The 21,315-nt window shown below is 37.9% G+C and overlaps 1 protein-coding gene across 2 annotated transcripts in view; it reads right to left on the bottom strand.

The window, feature by feature from the left end:
• The window catches only part of fgd5a (FYVE, RhoGEF and PH domain containing 5a), a 47,982-nt gene that overhangs the window by 11,277 nt on the left and 15,390 nt on the right, over positions 1-21,315 (bottom strand). For both annotated transcript variants that reach the window (XM_088338707.1, XM_088338708.1), the window contains exons 5-12: positions 20,989-21,019; positions 15,046-15,197; positions 14,813-14,969; positions 5,683-5,773; positions 5,533-5,583; positions 5,375-5,433; positions 3,487-3,558; positions 3,330-3,398 (exon numbers count right to left, since the gene is read on the bottom strand). In XM_088338707.1, coding sequence (XP_088194833.1) covers positions 3,330-3,398; positions 3,487-3,558; positions 5,375-5,433; positions 5,533-5,583; positions 5,683-5,773; positions 14,813-14,969; positions 15,046-15,197; positions 20,989-21,019 — 682 coding nt within the window. The remainder of the gene's footprint in view (positions 1-3,329; positions 3,399-3,486; positions 3,559-5,374; positions 5,434-5,532; positions 5,584-5,682; positions 5,774-14,812; positions 14,970-15,045; positions 15,198-20,988; positions 21,020-21,315) is intronic.

Here is a 21,315-nt window from a genome sequence, read left to right as displayed (position 1 = left end):
TGCTGTCAGTCCACTCCCAATACACAGGAAACCAGCATCCAGTGACCCACACCAAACATCCTGTAAGGAAGTGGGGCCCTGAAAACAAATCCTGAGAGGGGAGGAGATTGGAGAAGGTGGCCCTTTCTGGTGGGTGGGGTGCCCGGGTGGAGATTTTACAACCCTGGCCGTAAGCCCTTTCAATGTGGCCACTTTGCTTCTTCTCTACAGTTAGTTCATATTATGCAAGCTAAAATGACTTTCAAAATGAAAACTTCACAGACCTGAGAACCTCAAAGAGTCTTCAACACGGCCCAGAAGATCATCAGCCTCTCTCTGCTCAGGCTTGAGGACATTGCCTGCTCTAATGTGGTAACGATAACATTATGAAGTACTTCTCTCGCCCCTTCAACCACCTCTTTGACCTGCTGCCCCCTGGCAGACGCTGCAGCATTACAATTTTATTTAAATACAAACTTTGACCCCAGAACCTTCTTTTTTCTTTCTTTTTTGGGGGAATAATTCAAAGGTGGACTTGCTGGTGTGTTTCGGATCGTTGTCCTGCTGCATGATTCAAAAGCGTTTGAGTTACTGTTTCACATTGGTCTAGATTTTTTTTTGCCTTAATAAATGAAACCAACATTTCAAAACTGCATTTTGTATTCCTTTGTTATTAAATTAAAATTGGTTTCATGATATTCCTGCAAAAACACAGAAATCAGGAAGAGGGCAAATACTTTTTCACTGTATGTATGGAAAATATATATATTCCGAAAATATTTGTGTTTTTTTTTCTCAATTTTTCACGATGTTGCTGCTAATCTCCTCATACAATTTGTAATGTCCAAACAATTTAAGTGAGCCTAAAACTTACTTGTCAAACTCCGCCAAATTCTCCACTTATTAATGATTGCCATTCCCCTTATTAAAAGACAATTAACATTACAAACGCAATGCACCTGTTTACTCACAGCACGACAAACGTTGTGGAATAAATACTACGACAATATTACCTACAATGATGTTGTCGTCTACTAACAGTGACCGGGATGAGGAATATGAGATAAAAATACCATGCTTTTTATTTAAATTGCCATACGTCATACAAAATTTTCAATAATCAAAAAACATAAAATACGGGGGAAACGTATAGGCTGACAGATATGTTCTGACACCACAACCGCTATTGGCTATCGATCTTAATGTTTTTTGTGTTTGTTTTTATTGTTTAGGTCCTTACAACATGTTTATATGTGAATACCATGTCAAATCTCACTGTAAACAATGTACACTACATTGTAATCAATGACTATAAAGATAATTCTAGTCAATTCTAAGCTACTGACTGTGTTCACACCTTCAACAGAACAAAATTCTCTTTAAAAATACCTTGCTTGCATGTGTTTGTGAAAACCCCAGAAATGAATCAAGACCTCTCAAACGCATATTTTCACGACACTCATGCCTGAAAATTGGGCCCTAAGTTTTGCGACTCTTGGATTAAAGGACGAAAATATAACATAATACAATGGAATTCTTTGTAGAGCTTACAAAGGAATTCTAAGTGACTGTTTGAGGCACAATGTTAACAATGAAAATAAGCACAACTGGTATTTTCCATAACAATTTAAACAAACAATGCCAATTAAAAAAACAGCTCAATATTTGTGCTGTTAACCTCATTTACCACAACAATAACTTGAATCCAAACTGAGGAGAAGCGCCAGCTCCGCTTGGCCTGATCGCAGGACCACTTAATCTTACTAATTAACACACTGCATCTTGTTAAAAGCTGCTGTGTGTACTGGTTGCCAAGCAACCGACAACGAACGGAAACACATACCCATGCAACTACTATAGCTCCTTATAAAAGTACAAGTGGCAGGTTTGCATGATCAAGAGGTGTTAATAAGCAATATTTCTGTAGAACTAAGCTAGGACCCCAATGAATGGTACAGTATTTTCCGGACTATAAGGCGCACCTAAAAACCTCAAATTGGTCGGAAACTTGAAAGTCCGCCTCATAACTCGGTACACCTTTATACACAGATAAAATTGGAAATGGACATAGTATTTATTCAAGTGTGATATTACACGAGGTTTACAGTATACCACTGTATATGTGCAATGATTGCTCAATTGAAAAACTTTGCTTACCAAAATCAATGGGTATTAAACCAGGGTAGCGGCAGAGAGAGCACCAAAAGGTATCCGCTAGACCACAAGTGATACATGCGACATTCAAAAGGCATTCAATATTACGTCATTATCACACTCATTACAGTGCCAGAAATGAATGGTAGAGAACGGGGAAATCAGAAATTAGTCCTGAAAGATATAAATGAATGCAAAGTCTGATTCATCATCAGAAACATCAAAGAGTTGTTTCCCAAGGTGTGCTCTTTTGTGTTTATTAATATCTCGCTTTTCTAACATTAGTTTGTGGCACCATGAGTAAAATAGCATGATAATCAGACAAACTCTGCCCTGTAATACATGATCTGTACCACTTAATCTCACTAATTAACACACTACATATTGCTAAAAGGTGTTTTTTAATGCTTAGGTTTCAGCACTCTCGCCGCTGTGACCTGGGTTTGAATCCTGTTACATATAATGTTTTGGATCTTAGTCAGAGACATTTTTGACTGATTAATCATTGCATTAATTTATACTCTAGGTATATAACATGTGGTTATACAAGAATAACTACAGTAGCTCTTACTGTAGTTTTAAATCCATCTGCCTTATAGTTCAGTACCCCATATATATGAAAAATGTAAGATAAAAGACCATTTTTGGAGGTGCGCCTCATAATTTAGTGCGCTTATAGTTCAGAAAATTTGGTAATTAGAAATCCTAAGTTGAACTTTGTCATGTCCTGCACGGTTGTCATGGCGCCCAGCTGGCACCGCCCCTTGACACCGGCTTACCTGCATTTTCCTGATTACTCTGGGTACTTAAACGTGCCTTTTGGAACTGCCCTTTGCCAGATCGTTGTTTACCCTTGTTGAAAACCTGTTCATGCCTGTTTGACACCTGTTTATTCTTGTTGTGCTTGTTGGACTTTGTTGCACTTCGGTGTAACTTTCTGAGAGATTCCTGCAAATTCTGTTTAATCCCGTTAAATGCCTAGTCTGTAGTTTTGCCTGAATTTGAGCCTGCTTTGTTTTGTTTTTGGTCCGTTTGTGTGTTGGACAACGTTTCTTTCTCAATTAAAGTGACAGATCGTCTACGCAAATGAGTTCCTACTTCCTGCTTCCCGACCCGTTTCAAGACATTCCCGACCCGCTACGTGACAAACTTAAGCTTTTGAATGGTTCCATGAGGTGAAGTTAGACAAGCATTACCAGAAAAAGATGTCTGGGCTGTCTGCATTTCCTCGAGACCTTCATGAGTGTTCCCTCTTTGACAAACATCTGCCAAGAGAGTCACTGTCAACACATGAGGCACTTTTCGAAACAAACTGCCTTCGTGTTTTGCTGCTTCACATCTAGATTTGCTCACCCTGCCAGCCTTCAAGAGGTCCTTCTTGCCTTTGATGCTGTATTCTATGTGGACCATTCGCAGCAAGTTCTCCTAGAAACAAGAAAAGAGATGAGTACGTGAGTATCCATGTGGGAGAAATAGTATGAAACTGCCCCTGTTTGTTTGTGAATGAAAGGGAGGCTGGCGGAAAGGGATGTGATATGGAGGACTGAATAGGGGGGTACAGAGATAGAGGGGGCCTGTGTTTACCCAGCCTGTGTGTGTGTGTAAGTAAATGTGCAGTATGACAAACAGAGAAGGAGAGCCAACACATGAGGAACACGGCGATCTTAACACTGAGAAGCCAGAAAGACACGACAGGGGGAGGATTTTGATTTATCTCTATAAAAAAGCTCATGATTGAGCCAGGCGGTAAATCCTGTCTAATTTAACAAAGCTCCTCTTTGTAAAGACACACCTGGGACTTCAAGAAATAGAACAACTCCTTCCCCAGCACTGTTTTTACTACTTTATTTGCTTTACGTCCATAAAATTATTACTTTTTCAATGAATGTATAACTAACGAGAACAAATACAACTTTTTGTTTATTTTTTCAGTTATTTAGAATGTACGGACTGTGACAATAGCAATAGTAAAATTATATGAAATAAATAAAAATATAAAAATAGCATAAAAATAAATCAATGAATATCAACAGCAGCTAAACATCTCATCTTATTAGCTGCACCGCTTATCCTCAGTAGGGTCGCGGGAGTGCTGGAGCCCATCCCAGCAATCATCGGGCAGTGGGCAGGGGACACCCTGAACTGGTTTCCAGCCAATCGCAGGGCACACGGGGACAGACAACTCACTCGCTTATTCACACCTAGGGACAATTTGGACCGGCCAATTCACCTGAAATGCATGTCTTTGGAATGTGGGAGGAAACCGGAGTGCCTGGAGGAAACCCACGCAGGCACAGGGAGAACATACAAACTCCGCACAGGTAGCTGGATTTGAACCCACACAGGAGGTTCCTAATACCTTAGAACTGTGCCGCACACGCGCTAACCACTGCGCCGCCGTGCTGCCCATCTAAACATCTACACCTACGAAATACTTTCCTATATAATACAGTAGCCGTGATACAGTGACCCCGGCTTACAATGTTTCGACTTAAAGTTATTGTTTTTGGTCCCTCGTGACAGCATTTTCCCCACTATAAAACATATATAAAGACTCTCATTAATTTCTGGAGAAGGTGTGTTTTTTCAGTCCACAGTGTTCCCTAATTTTGCCTAAGATAAACAAAAAAAAAATTGTTGAGTTTGATTTTTTTCATTTTTAATAAAAAAAAATCCCTCCTTTTGTAAACCTTTTTCAACCTTTTACATAAGAATCCTACAGTTGTAAACACTTGTTTCTCTCAATAGATCTTAGAATTTTGTCTTAAAGCCTTTTTCCGGAGGGCGCTAAACCTAAGGGAAGTGGCTGCAATGCGCACACCTGCATCTAATAACCCCACACTTGACTTTCATCACATTAACCCTTTATAGTGGCTGTCGAATCATTGTCAAGTTCGCACCAGGTTTGTTTTTTGTCCAACCGTTTGGACATTTTGTTTGTTGTTTTGTGACTACTGGTGAGTTTTGTTATTTGATTTTTGCTTTGTTCCAGGGTCTTATCATAAAATACTATCCTTATTTGAGCATGACTGCCTCGGCCCCTGCTTCCATGCATTTGGTCTACCCGCAGTTTGTGATAAAAATAGCGTACCTCAACAAGAAACTTGGTTAAATCCGCATGTGTCACAAAAAATCTGCAATGTGGTGTAAAAAACTGCTGACAGTAAGGTTCAACAAGGTTCTATAGTTTTTTTTGTATTAACACATTCTTTACATTCAACATACATTTGTTACATCTTACCCCGTGTTTGAGATTATCATTTGCCAGGTCTGAAACCTCTGACACTATCACCAAGGCAGCTGAGAAAAAAGAAAGAAAAAAAGGCTGAATTCATATAATTTGCAACTCACGTAAAAAGTCTTGTACCATATATTTAGAAACTGCATCATCAGGCTTACCTTGTGTGTCCTCATATTCTTTAGAATCAGGTGAGAGGTTGTTTAGGTAATCTGTAAAGGTAGAAAAACAGAGGGCCCAAGATAAAACCGTGCTCCAGTACAATCTCATCTTCCCCTTTTTTGCCTGCTGCCTAGCTGTTTGTTTCTTACCTGTAAGAAGCATGCGATACTGCAGTACTCTCACTATGACCTGCAGCAGTTGGTGCTTCAGTAGGACTTCAGCATCCTCTGGACTTTTCTTCTGCAAAATTAGAAAATAAAAAAATATGTCTATTAAAGCTTGTCATTTTGGATGATAGAAAGAATGAAATCATTGAAATTAAAGATACTGTTGGTTAATTGTTTACTGTATAAAATGGTTAAATAAAGAGTCTATCAAACAAAACATTTTGTCTTGGATGATACTGAAACTCTTGCAAACACACTACCTCATACAGATGTAAAATTATATTCATGCCTATGCTCACTTTGAACAATGTTTACTATTTTTGCACTAACGCATATTGCACTAATACGATCCCAAAACTGTGTGTAACATCCTACATGCCCACATTTCTTGTCTAAATATTGTGTAAATTATAACCTTATCTTCTTTGTCCCTTTATCTTCTTTATTTTCTTTTATCCTCACTGTTAATTGTGAAACTGGAGTGCCACGTCCAATTTCGTTGTCACTAATATGTTCAACCCATTTTGTAACAATGACAATAAAAGTATATTCTATTCTATTCTATTCTATTCTATTCTATTCTATTCTATTCTATTCTACGTTACTTGGGAACAAAAATAGAAAGTAGACTACAGTGGGGGGCCCAGATGGTGCTAGAACTCCTGCATCACTCCTTAAATGAGTCTTTATGGAGATTTGTCTTCTTTATATTATTTTATTAAGATTAAACAATTATCTGAGGTCTTCTTACCAACGTTGGAAAATTAAAGGAATAAATTATAATGCTTGTCGTATGTCTTTACTGAAAGTTAGCTCTTGCGTTGGGTTTTGAATATTAGAAGCAGATTATAAAAACAATTTAAGGACTTATTTCAAGAATTTTAGAAATAAGGCAAATAGCATTTACCAAATGTGAATACAACTGTTTTTTTCAAAAATCTTTTATACTTTATAAGAAAATGTACCTTTTGGATATATTTTTTTAAAATATGTTGGCTGAATAGTTCAAGCAACAAGATAATTATCGCATGAACCAACATTTGGCGCTACTTCTACAAGATGTGAGAGAATTGACTGGATATATTCTCTATGTTTGCTTGCTTTTTATTATTGTTATGATAATTTCTATTTTTATTATTCATTCACCTTTTTATTGTCTTTTAAGTTTTTGATTATTGCCTTTTTGCATTGTTGCCCCAGGTTATACAACTCTTTGTCATGTTAAGTGGCTTTGTAGATGTAATTTCTTACTTTGACCATTGTGTTTATTATAAACATATTTTTTATGATTACGATTATTATTATGATGCTTATGATCATTATTTTTTTCTATAGAGCACTTTCCCCCCTAAAATGTATCTGTGCATCACTGGTTGCATTATGCAAAATTTAAATATTGTTAAATTGTTTTTCCGATAAATACCTGTAGCAAATATTGAGTTGAGATTTGAGTTTTATATAGTAAGATAATAAAGAAGAAATACAGATAAAATGCCGACAAAAGCATAAAGGTTTTCAGTGTAAAACAAGGCAAGGTCAGAATTAATCGGGGATATTGTGTCAACCAAGGTGACCTTCACATCTTTCCGAGAGACAGAAACCTTGGGGGGGGAAATTCCTATTCTTTTTTGTCTGATGAGTCATTTGCAGAAGAAAGGTTGAGAACAAAGCACCCAATCAAGCCAGTATTGGAAAATCAATCAAATTGTCTCTGACAGGTATTTACACCCTAAAGGATAGATACACACTTGCACACATGGGAATGATTCTTTTGTATGGATCATCAATGTAAAAGTAAAAAAAAATCCATCTCAGTTTTTTTTCTCAGTTTTTACCAATGGGAATAAAATAACAAATATTTAACCTAGTTTCCACTAAGCATCTGCTCACCTCAAAAGTCTTTTTATGTAAATTGTTGTCCAATTGACACTTCTTCAGAGGAAGTAATTCGCTTTTGCGTGCCAGAGATGATAATTAGCGCTTGGCTTGTTTGGGCTAGTGAGCCACTGAGGAAGAAAAAGAGTGATGCTCCACGCCCGGATGCCGACACACAGACACCAATGCCAAACAAGCACACCTTTCACTCTTTCATGGCCAGGCGATTTGCTGTCTGCACACACAAAACTGATCTAATTGGGGAGTTGTAAAGGGGTCTGCTGCTCTAATTACTTTTTATTCGCCTCATTGCCCAGCTACATTGACTACTGGAGGGGACACACTCCATCGCTCATCTGCCCTGCTCTCAGTTGTTACCTTGACCTTCTTGGACATGTCAAAACAGGCAGTCGTGGTGCAAACCGAATGGCTTGGTCATCTAAAAATAGATTGGTTAAAAAAAACTGCACCAGATCCATTACAACAGCGCTTGGCCCGAGGTGGCCAATGTTTATAGATGGCACGACAAACAAGGAGCAAGCTGTGAAGAAGGGGCTTTAATCCTGTGAGGGCTAACTCTGATCTGATCAGGGTCTCAGGCTACTTCATCATTGTCACCACATCCACAATGAGATTACTTTTACTTTTCAGCTTTGCCTTGCAACAAAACAATGAACCGCTGAACACACTTTAAATTGAGATCAAAATGCATTAAAACAACAACATTTAGCGAATAGATAGTTGAATGACTTCACCTTACTCTTTGCTATGGTAGGTTAATTGTTATGGAGACCCAAATCTGACCAAGTTAAAAAACATCAGCGAAAAATTAAGCAAAACCACAACCAAATAAAAAACACAAAAAACAGGGTTTAAAACATAAAGATGTATACAAATATAAAAAAGAAATAAATACTTCAAAAAATAACAAGACTACCCATTGAGTGAATTATTTTCTTCTACCGTTTTGAAAATAGTCCAACCCAAGACACTTTAAAACCCCTTACTGTTTTGAGAGCCTGCCGGCGGGCGGCTGGACTTTTGATATCCTTTTTACGATATCCCAAATCACTGAAATACATCATGCCAATATCATAAAGCTTAAACTTTTGGAATTCAAGATATGCTAACCATTTAAAAAATGTACTCATCACAGAAACATCACTATCAGTCTGAAAAAAGATACCCGAAAACTATAAAGCCGGCAAAGCTCTCCAATTTCATCCCCTGGCAGTCATCAAATGAGTTGAATGCCCACAAAAATGGCTTCATTGCATCCAGGATAGTCCAAAGTATCCAAACGTGTAAAATATTTACTCCAAAACACAGGAGAATGCCAGCATATTTAAAAAATCCTCCTAAAAGCATTTCTGCATCATTGGACGTCCCTTGTTGTGATCTGTTCGTTTTACCACAAAACTTCTGCTTGCAAATAAACAGACAATCAAGATTGTTCCCAATATAGCTGTTCGTCTCTCTCCTTTTGATTGACAACACTCTCGGCAAATAGCAGGCTTTTTTTCACGGTCCACAGCCCGCATTAGCTTGTAACCAAGATCACCTTTTTTAGCTTTGAAAATCTTAAGCCAGTAGTAACCCGTTGAAATGATGATTGACACATTAGTATGTTAATGAAATTCACGGGACGTTTTCAAATCAGAGCCATGAATAAACGGATCTCGGGTTGCGTTTACTCATGACCATCATGCGCAAGTGTGCACAATCATTGATTGACTTTTGGAAAGAAACGGCAATCATTTACAACTCTTTCAAAATGTCTAAAAAATTGGCCAGAGGTAAAATACACTGTTGCAGACTTTTAATGACTGTAAACGTGTTGTCTCCAAATGGCCACCTTTGGAAACGCCCAGAACTACCCTTAGAAAAATGTATAAAATACAATGTTTAGTTTTTCAGATTGTGATCAAATTTGAGAAGCTACCAGGTAAGGCTTAAAGCTATTGTCTCACCTGTTTTCAGGCCAAGATGCCCATATTACTGAATAAAAACTTTCTATTTACTGTATGTGTGTTCCAACTCAGATTTTTCAATGTTGGTAGCAGTTGCAGTGGTTGTTTCAGTTTGGAACAAAACTTCAGAGTCTTACCTTTCAACCATCGGTATTCTCAAGAACAACATTAAATTTACTTTGAGTACATCTTTGATTGAGATTTAAGCGTATTGTACAGTAACCTTGAGGGACATCCCCCAATCTGAATACTATTTCATTATACAATGAATGCTGTCTCCTTATGCAGCATGAAATTAATTATGAGTTTTTTAATTGATTACATTTAATTTATATTATTTTTTTATTGTATTTATTGCATTTGTGACACACAGAGACAGACAACTCACTCGCTCATTCACACCTACGGACAATTTGGACCGGCCAATCAACCTGAAAATCACGTTTTCGGAATATGGGAGGAGACCCATGTAAACCCCGCACAGGAAGGCTGGTAGCTGGAATTGATCCCATGACCTCAGAACTACTCATCCGTTATGCCGCTTATATTATCATATATTTTTAAAAATTTTGATATATTTATCTTTCTATATCCAAGCATATCATTTTTCATTTTTATTTTTATTTTTAAGTGTCAAATTGTTATCATTTTTTAAAATTAAATGTTTATTTTTTTTATGTTCATGAATACATTTAATTATTTAGCTATATATTTATCTATCCCCTTTTTTATTTACATAAGCATTCCTTTATTCATTAATTTATTTGTTTTGTTTTTTCATTACATTTTTGAAAGTTGGCTTTTATTATTTGTATCCATGTATTTAATAATTTAATTTCATAAGCCTTCATTCATTTAGTTATTTATTTATTTGTACATTACTTTATTTTTTTATGTTAGCATTATTGGTCTTGTGAGTCTATACATGGTACCCAATAACCCATATTGCTCCTTGGTCCTCCTCAGTGCTCCTTCACCCTCATTATAGAAGAGTCCCACTCTCAACGCTAGTCCCAAGGCGGTGCTGTGACACAAGCCTGCATCAATCATTTTCTTCCTCTAAAGAACACAGTTTCACAACGCAGTGTCCCACGACTTAGATACATTGAAGGAAAATGCAATAAGTGTGAGCGGGCAATAAAACATGCCTTCGCCCCCGCACAGATCATTTCTCACCGCGATAAAAATAAACTGTCCTTTGATAAGACAATATCTGTTCATGCATTCACCCTTCACTGGGGATCACTTCATTTACTGCAGTTGCCAATTAGTGTAACTCAACTTCATGAAGCAAAAATGAAGTGGGCCATTAGGCCCGGATTTTACGGAGATTATCGAGAGACGAGTTCCCGACCAGGTGTTGAAAACATGCTGGAAGACTCCGTGGATCAATGCCTGACTTTTTTTCCACATCTCTAACTGTTCATGTTACTCTTCATATTATGTCAATTAGATTACCTAGCATCCATGTGTAGGTTTACATGTATGCAATAAACTGATTGGAAATGGACAATTGAGACTTGTTCCGATTATGTAAAGCCACATGAACAAGCACAATAATTTGATAAGTCTTAGACGGACCATCAGATTTACGATTGCAATGGTTGAGTTAGTCCTTTCATTTTCCATTTACTCGTAAATGTATTCAAGTAATCCCAATGCGTGGGTGCACAGCAGTTTCCGTCACCCAGTCTATTTCTATGCCCCAAAGCACTGTGGGACATGTAGTACAGAGATACACGCAAACTCAAAAAGCCTCATGTGTATTGGTTAATTTTTTTAAGACATTTCAATTTTATTTTCTGCTCCTATGGCAAAAATGACAAAATTGTATCCGTCTACATGCAGAGGATCTCACAGCTGTATCCACCCATACCTAGTGTTAAGTCTACGCTTCTGGCAAGCCACATACGAGCACACCTTGTAAACTGACGGGATGCAGCAGTGGAGAGAAAAAACACAGTACTTGGTTGATTTTTTGGTTGAGTGACATGAATGAATATATCCTTTATTCATGGACGGTGTATTATTAAAGGCCTCCTAGTTGTCATAACAACTTCATTCATATACTGTATATATATATGTATATGTATATATATATGTATGTGTATATTCATTTGGAAGTCAAGGCGCCAGAGTCTGGAGAAAGGCTGGAGAGGAGCAAAATCCAAGTTGCTTGAAATCCAGTGTGAAGTTCCCACAGTCAGCAATGGTTTGGGGAGCCATGTCAGCTGCTGGTGTTGGTCCACTGTGTTTCATCAAGTCCAGAGTAAATGCAACTGTGTACCAAGAGATTTTAGAGCACTACATGCTTCCATCTGCTGAAAAGCTCTATGGAGATGAGGATTTCATTTTCCAGCATGATCTGGCACCTGCCCACAGTGCCAAAACCACCAGTAACTGGTGCATTGACCATGGCATCACTGTCTTTGATTGGCCTGCTAATTCCCCTGACCTGAACACCATCGAGAATTTGTGGGGTATAGTTAAGAAGAAGATGAAAGACACCAGACCTACAAATGCAAATGAGCTGAAGGCCGCTATCGAAGCATCCTGGGCATCAATAACACCTCAGCAATGCCACAGGCTGATTGCCTCCATGCCACGCCGGATTGATGCAGTAATCCGTGCAAAAGGATTCCCAACCAAGTACTGAGTGCATCAATGGACATTTTCAAATGTTTGATTTACTTTTGCTGTTATAAAATTATTTTTTTACTTGGTCTGAGGAAGTATTCTAATATTTTGAGATAGGATTTTTGAGTTTTTTTCAGCTGTAAGCCAAAATCAGCAATATTCAAATAATAAAAGGCTTGAAATAGTTCAGTTGATGTGTAATGAATCCAGAATGTATGACATTTTTGTTTTTTTAATTGCATTACAGAAAATAAAGAACTTTATCACAATATTCTAATTTTCTGAGACAGTCCAGTATATCATAGAAATATTGAAATGATAAGCAAATGCATTAACTATTATTTGAATTATGCATTTTTTAAATTACTCATACATCAAGACATTTTTATGTATTCTATATGTCATGAGCCTAACCAAAGGTCAGGTGACATGATTGCCATCTTGATGCAAAGCCACCAGAAAAAACAAAAACCTTGGCAAAGGTTGGACAAAACATTTTAAAGTGTATGTAGTTTTTTTCCCCCTTATGCTTTTAAGCACTTGTTTTCGGTTGCACTTTGCACTACAGCGGCATCTATCCATTCATCCATTATCTGCATTGCTTATCCACAGTAGAGTCGCGGGGGTGCTGGAGCCCATCGCAGCTATCTTTGGACAGTGAGCAGGGGACACCCTGAACTGGTTGCCAGCCAGTCACAGGGCCTACAGGGACAGACAATTCACTCGCTCATTCACACCTTGGGACAATTTGGTCCAGCCAATTAACCTGACATGCATGTCTTTGGAATGTGGGAGGAAACCGGAGTGCCCGGAGGAAACCCACGCAGGCACGGGGAGAACATGCAAACTCCACACAGGAGGTTCAATCTCATGACCTCAGAACTGTGACGCACACGGGCTAACCACTGCCCCGCCGTGCTAGTCGTTAAATAATACACGTTGTCTCGTTTGTGTCAAAAGTTAATTGCAGAAATATCTATTTGCAAATTATGTCGCTTTCCCTTCGTAATTCGAACACTCCCAAACCGGTGTATACGTAGTTATTCCTTTCTGTAACCACGAAAGCGATTCATTCAGATTGCTCCGAAAATCCGACTTTTGCTCCCAGTCGGACTATTGCCTGCATGTAAACGTAGTAAATGAGGTACAAGTTGTTTTTTCGTCAAGGGGCAGCTGCTGTTAAATTATTCATGGGTTCAAACAGTTGGCGCTTTGTCCACTTTCGAACCAAACTACAAAAACTTGCAAACACTGTCAACTGACATCCAGTAAATCAAAATACAAGGAACTAACGTTAACGGCCGAAGGCAGTTGGCTCATTTGAAACAGTGAATCTATTCTGCAGAGCACTGCACAGCTGCATGGAAATGAACCTGATGCGGCTCGCTATCTTAATATCCTGTCTTTTTATTAAATGCTGTCAATGTTTCCATTAACAGTAGCGAGCACATTTATATTCACAATGTGTTTAAGAAATGAGTCAGGAAAATATTTACAATACAATGGACTGGGAACAAATGACCAATTATTCAATCTACCGAAACCTTTTTGTCCCATTCTTTATCAAATGACCATACAGATAACAGACAAAAAAAATGATTCATAGATAATGGACTGAAAAAATAGCATTGTTGAGTAGATATAGAAAATGAGCGAGACAGAAGAAATGTCAGTCCCATAGAGAGGAGACAAAGACTGTTAAGGTCAATTCTGTCAGAAGAATGTAAAGGAAGATAGCAGACTGACAGATCCAAAGCAAGGTGTCCTTTTACAAACATGGAAAATTGCATATGAGCTTTGACAAAAAGGTGTTTGGAAAATTGTATGATCTAAAGTTGTGGGTTTTTGCTCGAACTATTCTTTGTATTTGAACTTAGTTGAAGACTCCACTTACAATGTGATTGACTGGTGACCATTTCGAGGTGTACCTCGGATAAATCACCTGCTATTAGTCTGCTATTAGTTTGAAAATTCCGATATGCAATTGGCTAAAATACTTCCAACGATGCCTTTATCATTTTATTCAGTTCAGAAGCTTGTGCGCCTCCTAAGGTCTTTGCAAGTCTGTGATGGAATACTGTTTTTTGTACTGTATTGTTCACTACAGGTCAGAAGGCTTGCAGTAATGCTAAAGGGAGAAATAAAAACATAATAACCATGGAAACAGGCTGGACATTATAAAAAAAATACAAAAAAGACACACGATGACTACCCTCGCTAAGTTGCATAGCTGTGATGTATCAACGTTCATGGGGGATTAAAGCAAGAACATCTTCTAAGCCAATTTTTGCAAGTGAAAGTGTTAAAATCTGATTTGTAATCCACTGACCCTGTCTCCTCTTCCTCTCTGCATCCACCCTTTACTCAATTCAACCAGCTTAATCGCACCAAGATTAAGTAAATATTATTTTTTCCATTACATGTAGTACTTTATAATAGATTGGTATTTTAATGTTTTTTTTAATCTAGGTTACAGGGGTTGGAACACATTTGCTATCTATTACATAGGTTTTTATCCCCCCATATGGCAATTTCACTTTGCGATCTGAAGGGATTAATGTCATATACTGGGGTCTTATATACAACCAATGAGCACTAAAACATGACATCGTTTTTTCATTTAATTTTACCCCAATTTTCTTGACAATGCTGGAAAAGGCTGGGTTGACCTTGCAGCTCTCCTCCAGTAAAGACATGCTGCGATCATATTCGGAGATAAAGGTATCAAACACCTTGAAGTCCTCGCGATGTGACAAAATAACGTCCACCACTCTTTGGCCTTCCTCCCTAAACACGAGAGGATATTACAACCACCCTAAAAAACGAAATTATTGCACTTGTCAATAAAAACAGCACAATGTACCAGTGATCAATGCGCTCTTCCAGCTCGGTGAGTATGTTGCTGTGGAGAATTAAGACCTGAGGGAGAACACCCAATATCTCCTGCAGCCTCTGATGGTCCAGAATGGGACTCCCGTCTTCGGCCATGGCCTCAGCCACTGCGGGCCGGAATTCCTTAAAAGTACAAAAAGGCACATGAAAAAATGACTGGAAAAAATGACAAAAACAATAACAAAATGCAAAGAAGAGGGAGAGAAAAATGACAAAATATGCCGTCCATTCATCAAAAGAATTATACATCGATAAAAAATGTGTATATATATATATATATATATATATATATATATATATATATATATATATATATATATATATATATAATAGTGTATATAATAATAATACATTTTGTTTCAATGTTTGTGTTAAAAACATAAAACTCTTTAATATTCACGGAGAAAACCACAAGTAATATCATTAAAATAGTTGTGATCATATGTGCCTGTATATACCCCAGAATCTTTAATTATTTTACAAATTCCAGGTCAAGTCATGTCTAGTTACATTTATTTGTATAGCCCTATTGCTCAATTTTGATGAAAAACAAAATATGTCCTGTTTGTTCAACTAACACTGCATTTTCACCCTTAAGCTTGGTTATTAACAATGTCTGAAACAACGCCTGCCCGGACGCCCGGGGCGTGCATCTTTTACGTCGGGCGTACAACTTACAAAAACGTCTCTGCCCGGGTGGCCGACAACTTTTTCAAGAAAAAAAAAATCTTTCTTTTTTTTCCTTTCTTTTTTTTAGACAGGATGGAATCGTAGCTTGTTCCGATTTTGAAATCTTCGTTCGGTTTGGAAATTTCGGTTTGTTGGGCAATTTGCATACTCTGCAGCCAATAAAAAGTCTGCATCGAATAACTTTGCGATTCCGGCCTTTCCTGAGCCTTATAAGGTCGCACATTTGCATATCATTTTCCAAGTAGACGCACAGAGAACACAAGAAAAAGTGGTGAGTAATCAAGCCAAAACCTCAGCCCCAAAAGAAACATTCAAAAGAAGCTAACAAAATGTATGACGCTACAAAACGTAAACGTACATATAAAAGCATCGTGGAAAGAGGAGTTCACGTGGCTTGTAGCAGACAACGCAACACAAACATTGCATGAATGAAGAGGAGTAAATACAGGTACATACTGATGGCAGATGGAAAACAGTGATGTCTTATACATGCATTGAATGTTATAAGTAGATTTATAATAAACTTAATTTTAATGTGTTGTTCTGTTATATATTTTGATTATCAATCCTTAATACTTTGCAACAATGTTTTTTTTTTTTTTTTGCGATTAGTCGTCTTATTGTGTTTGAAGTTGTGAAAAATGGGGCAGGCAACTTCATGGCTGGTGTCCACTAACTTTTTGTCATGAGTTTCAGACGCTGTTATTAATCTAGACATTACAGTATATGAGGTGTGTAGGATAAACCAATGATGGAGAGAGCCACCAAAGTCGTGCTCCCAGGCAACAGGGAGCTCCCCAGAATCAGAATAGTGCGCAGATTCTGAAAAAAGCTTACCAGTCACGGGTCAATGTGATTCTCTAGGAAATGGGATTTCTAAAGGGCATGCAGTTTTAGTGGGTAACTAACCCCACTTCTAATAATTACAACCTGGTATTAAGCTAATAACAGGATATTAACAAGATAGTAACAACATGATAACTTGTCATTTTAAAAATATACTAAAACTGGTAACACTTTGTGCTAATCAGTAACAAAAAAGTAGCTCAAGCTTCAAAAATGTTGGTGACTCTTGTTAATTTGATAAATTATGAAATGTAAAAAAAAAAGTGTATTTGTTTTGATGTTAGCACTCATGTTTTTGAATATACACAAAATGTGTTTGTCATCCGTCCTGAATATTTTAGATAATCATTAGTTATCCATTAATCGATTTGTTTTTGCACCTCTAGAAGTAAAGTCTCGACCTCGACTTTTTAGAAAAGTGCAATATAAATCTGGAAAATGTTACTATTATCATCATTGCTGTCTTTTCCTTTTTAGAAATGCCATATACTACAGAACAGTTTGACTGAGAACAGCTACCAAAAGTTATGTCCAATAAACAAGGGTGGAAAGGGAACTGGGTAGGAAGAAGCACAGGTCTTGCTAAACATCCTTCCTGCTGCCCTATCTTCACTTTGGGCTTTGTCCAGGAATTCAGGAATTCAGGAAAAGGAGGAACCGTCTGCATAAAACATACCACCAGGTGTTGTTGCATAATGGCCTTGGTGCCACAAAATGTTTTCGCACTGATACGTACGTTTAGTTTCTCAGTGGAAAGGAACATAACGTTCCCTGGTTGTTTGGGAATAATATCCAATTGCTTACTTTTATATAAAGAACTATGAGAATTTGATGACAATAAATGGGCATGGTCTAAAACTAGCGACAAATCTGAATCAAATATTGGTAAAATGAAAGCTTTTGCAAACGGAGCTTATCAATTGCAGTTTTCTGTAAAGTCAAACCATAAACCATGTGAAAATGTTCACATTGACTGCAAGATAATGAGTTTACACTCTGCACTACATGCTGTTCATCTCACTCAATGGATCACATCGTATAACGTTTCTCACGTCTCTTAGAGACAAGATCAGCTACGTACTCAGAGCTCAGGCCGATTCTTTCTCCTCGGTTTCAAAGTCACACACTTTCCTTTTCATGGCGCATACCATGGATGGGCAAACTAAGGCCCACGGGCCACATTGCTGATTATGGCAAAGACTCAAATATCATATCTCAAGATATTAGAATACTGGACCACGAACAAGTATACTAGTATGCTTTAAGCAATAATTAGTCATATTTAAATAATAAAAGGCTGGCTGTGTCCTGAACCAGGACAGGAAACAGGAACGGAGAACCCAATCGCGTAAGGTACTCACAGTTTATTAGGGAAAGGTGGAATACACGCACACTCGATCCGGGGATCGATGGTCGCGGAATTTGATTGAAATCCGAACAAAAGAGTTGTCAAAATCAAACAGATCAGGCCAAAAATAAAACAGGATCAAACACAGGCAAATTCACAGAACTAGGCATTTCACACAGAGTTTAACAGGAGTCTTGCAGGCGCTCTGACAACTAACGGCTCAAAGGACTTCGTTTAAGTACTCCCAGTGAGCAATCTGTCAACGCGTTTCAGCTGTTGTCCATGGGCGGGGCCAATTGGGCGCCGTGGCAACCGTGACAGAACATGGCGCCACACGGCTGGGACTGATTGGGCGCCATTGCAATCGTGACATGCTGTTAGGATCTGGTATACCTCCTACCACCAGAGGGCTCTAACTGGCGTTTTGAACTGGGCACAGGTGTGTCCAATTATTGCACACCTATGCCCATTAATCCTGAACCCTTTAAGGGGCATTTGCAGTTCTCTAGTTATCTTCCTTGTGTCATTTTGAGCACTAGGATGGAGACTTTGTTATTGCAGATATAAAAAAATAAAATCAATCGATACATATTTTTTTTCCGTCTGGTCTGTTATACCATTTATTTTACTCAATGTAGCCCATGAATCCAAAATGTTGCCCCTTACCACACCCCCAACCGACCCCCGCCCAGTCTGTCCCCAGTTTCATCGCATAAAACAACAAACATTAGCACAGAAAGTAGCAACACTCAGCCACAATTTAGCATGAATAGCCTCCGATTTTAAAATTGCTGTGCGAAAAGTCTTTTAAAAGAGGAGCATGGCCTCCCTTCCTTTGCGGAGACAGGCCCTGGAAATTCTTTGTGTTCTTGTTATTCCTTATCAGACAATGGAACAATAGCTCATATAGGTCTCAAGCTTCCACCAAAAAACAAGCCACCAGAATGCTTCAAGCGACTCCATTCTCCATACTAAACAACCCTAACATTTTAAGAGAACTTTTTTCTTTAATCACAACTTTAACAATATTAGAGACAAATGCAGCTTTTAATGGGGCTTCACTTTTGTCTTGTAAACGTAATAACAACAGATAAGAACCATGTTGAAATTTTTAAACTGAAAATTGAGAGCAAAGGTGTTTTTAACCTATAGGGTCCTATTCCCTGCACACTTGTCACTAGTGAGATCCTTTGAATAATATTAGCATTTTTTGAATAATGATTTTCATAAATATCTGCAAAGGGTCATATGTGAGAGATTCGAGGTAACCTTGTTCAAGGTTAAATGGTACATGCTGACTGATGGCCTCCCCCAAGTTCAATGTCCAAGTGTCAGACCTTTACTAAAAGTCATCCATTGTGATTCCTACACAGTTTTGCTGAAAACCTTTTTCTTCTGCCAGCAATCAAAACTAATTTGCTGAAGTAATTGTTTACCAGTCCAACATTTGGTGAGGGAGCAATTGAGTTTGCACTCTCCGTGACAGCAGTTGGCTGTGATGCATGGCCGTCTTACTCTTAGCTAGCTTTCAAATCCCTGGCCAAACATTGCATTAAAATTAATTTAAATACAACGTGACAAATGTGATGTATACTGTGCGCAGTTTGTTAAGTTATAAACGAAGCTTTTAAGATCATTGTGTGATTAAAAGTAGAGCTGGGCAATAGAGCCAAAAATTAAAGCCTTGATTTTATCAGTCATCCTAGTAAACCAATCAAGTAAGGGATGTTTCTTTGGGCAAAGAAGTGGAGGAAGTCAATTGAGGCTACATCAAATCTTGCTAGACTCTCCCAGTTCCACCCAAATGACACAATTTCTTCTAGGGATGCACTAGGATGAACATATGGGGCTGAAACATAATATGTGAAACAATTGGCTGAGAACTGAAATTGAAATATAGAAAACAAGTTGAAAATTTAAATTAAATGCTTATTTTTCCCTGACTCCTAAAAAGGTAAAATATAATATAGGAGATAAATTACAAGCACATTAATAGATACTAATTTTCGTTGTACCAAAAAATAAAGGAATTTAAGTGCTTAAAAATCCTGTCAGACAACAACGTGATCGAAAGTACACCTGTGGAGAAATCCAAAACGCAAATACCACATGCAAGTTAATTGTACTTTGATTAAAGTGGCTGATTATAATCAAAAATAAATAGCTTTTAGCTACAAACGCACTCTCTCATTTTTTTTTACTACATATTGATGGTGATGGTACAACAGTCGAAGCAGTCGAATGCAACAACCAAGACACACTTTTACACTTCCACATAAAATATTACCAAATACCAAATTAAACTCTTGCTGTACATAGCTTGGAGGCAGCCAATGAACTTAAGGAACGAACGGACTGAATGTCACACACAACGTATGTGTTTACGGATTAAAACACCTCAACTTAGTAAGAGCAGTAGTTTTAGCCAACGTCCAGCTAGCTGCTGACAAAAACTTGGAAACAGAGAGAAAGATAAAGACAAATCTAGACATAACTGTTTTAAACTTCATCTCCTTCTTTCTCGTATGCAAAATCAAAAATACACAGCCGCATCGTGTACAGACTCTCACACGAATAAAAGCCAGCTTCACACTGCCCACCAAACTTTAGACATGATATCTTCACAAAATCGCTCCTTGAAAAGCCTTTTTTCGTTTTATTTTTCCGAAAAAAACCCCCACTTTTGTTTATTTTCGGCAGAAAGAAATTTGGTGCCTAACGTTCTGTGCATCCCCGATTACTACACTCAGTATTATCAAACACTGTTCTCGAGTAAGCAAATCTACAACGACGCTATCAGAGGGTGCCTGTAAACATACTGCATCACTTTACAACCGACCACACCAGAGCACAATTTTGTCAAGACCAGGAAGTTGATACCACTGCAACAACATTGATAAACTTCAGCAAAACCTTGCAGAATGGGGAGGGGGAGACTCAGACATGAGGCTGGGAAATAGAAGCACATGCTTTGAATTGCTATCGGTGGATTTTCAAGAAGGAGGGATGGAAATACACACAACTTCTTACCTCTTGAAGGTACTTGAGGGAAGTGACATGCCTGAAAAAGAGAGAAAGTAAAAAAAATGAAAGTAGGAAAAACTCCCCTGGGAAATTGAATATGCTCGTTGAAAGATGAAATCAATCACCAACCTTTTTGAAGCTGGGATAAGCACTAAAGGCTACCAGTTTTATATGCCTTTGTCAAATAACAACTTATCGTGTTATTACGATGTAATTATTATGTTATTACCAGGTTAAAATGATTAGAAGTAGAATTTAAAATAATCTCAGTCAACCACTAAAACATATGTCTCGTATAAGGACACTGTCAGAGAATTATTGGCTAATTTTAAA

This window comes from Urocampus carinirostris, chromosome 6 (assembly GCF_059441175.1).
Source record: "Urocampus carinirostris isolate Australia breed hairy pipefish chromosome 6, RoL_Ucar_1.0, whole genome shotgun sequence".
NCBI lineage: Eukaryota > Metazoa > Chordata > Actinopteri > Syngnathiformes > Syngnathidae > Urocampus > Urocampus carinirostris.
The sequence above is the reverse complement of the archived record's forward strand: the minus strand, read 5'-3'. Positions and strand labels throughout refer to the sequence as shown.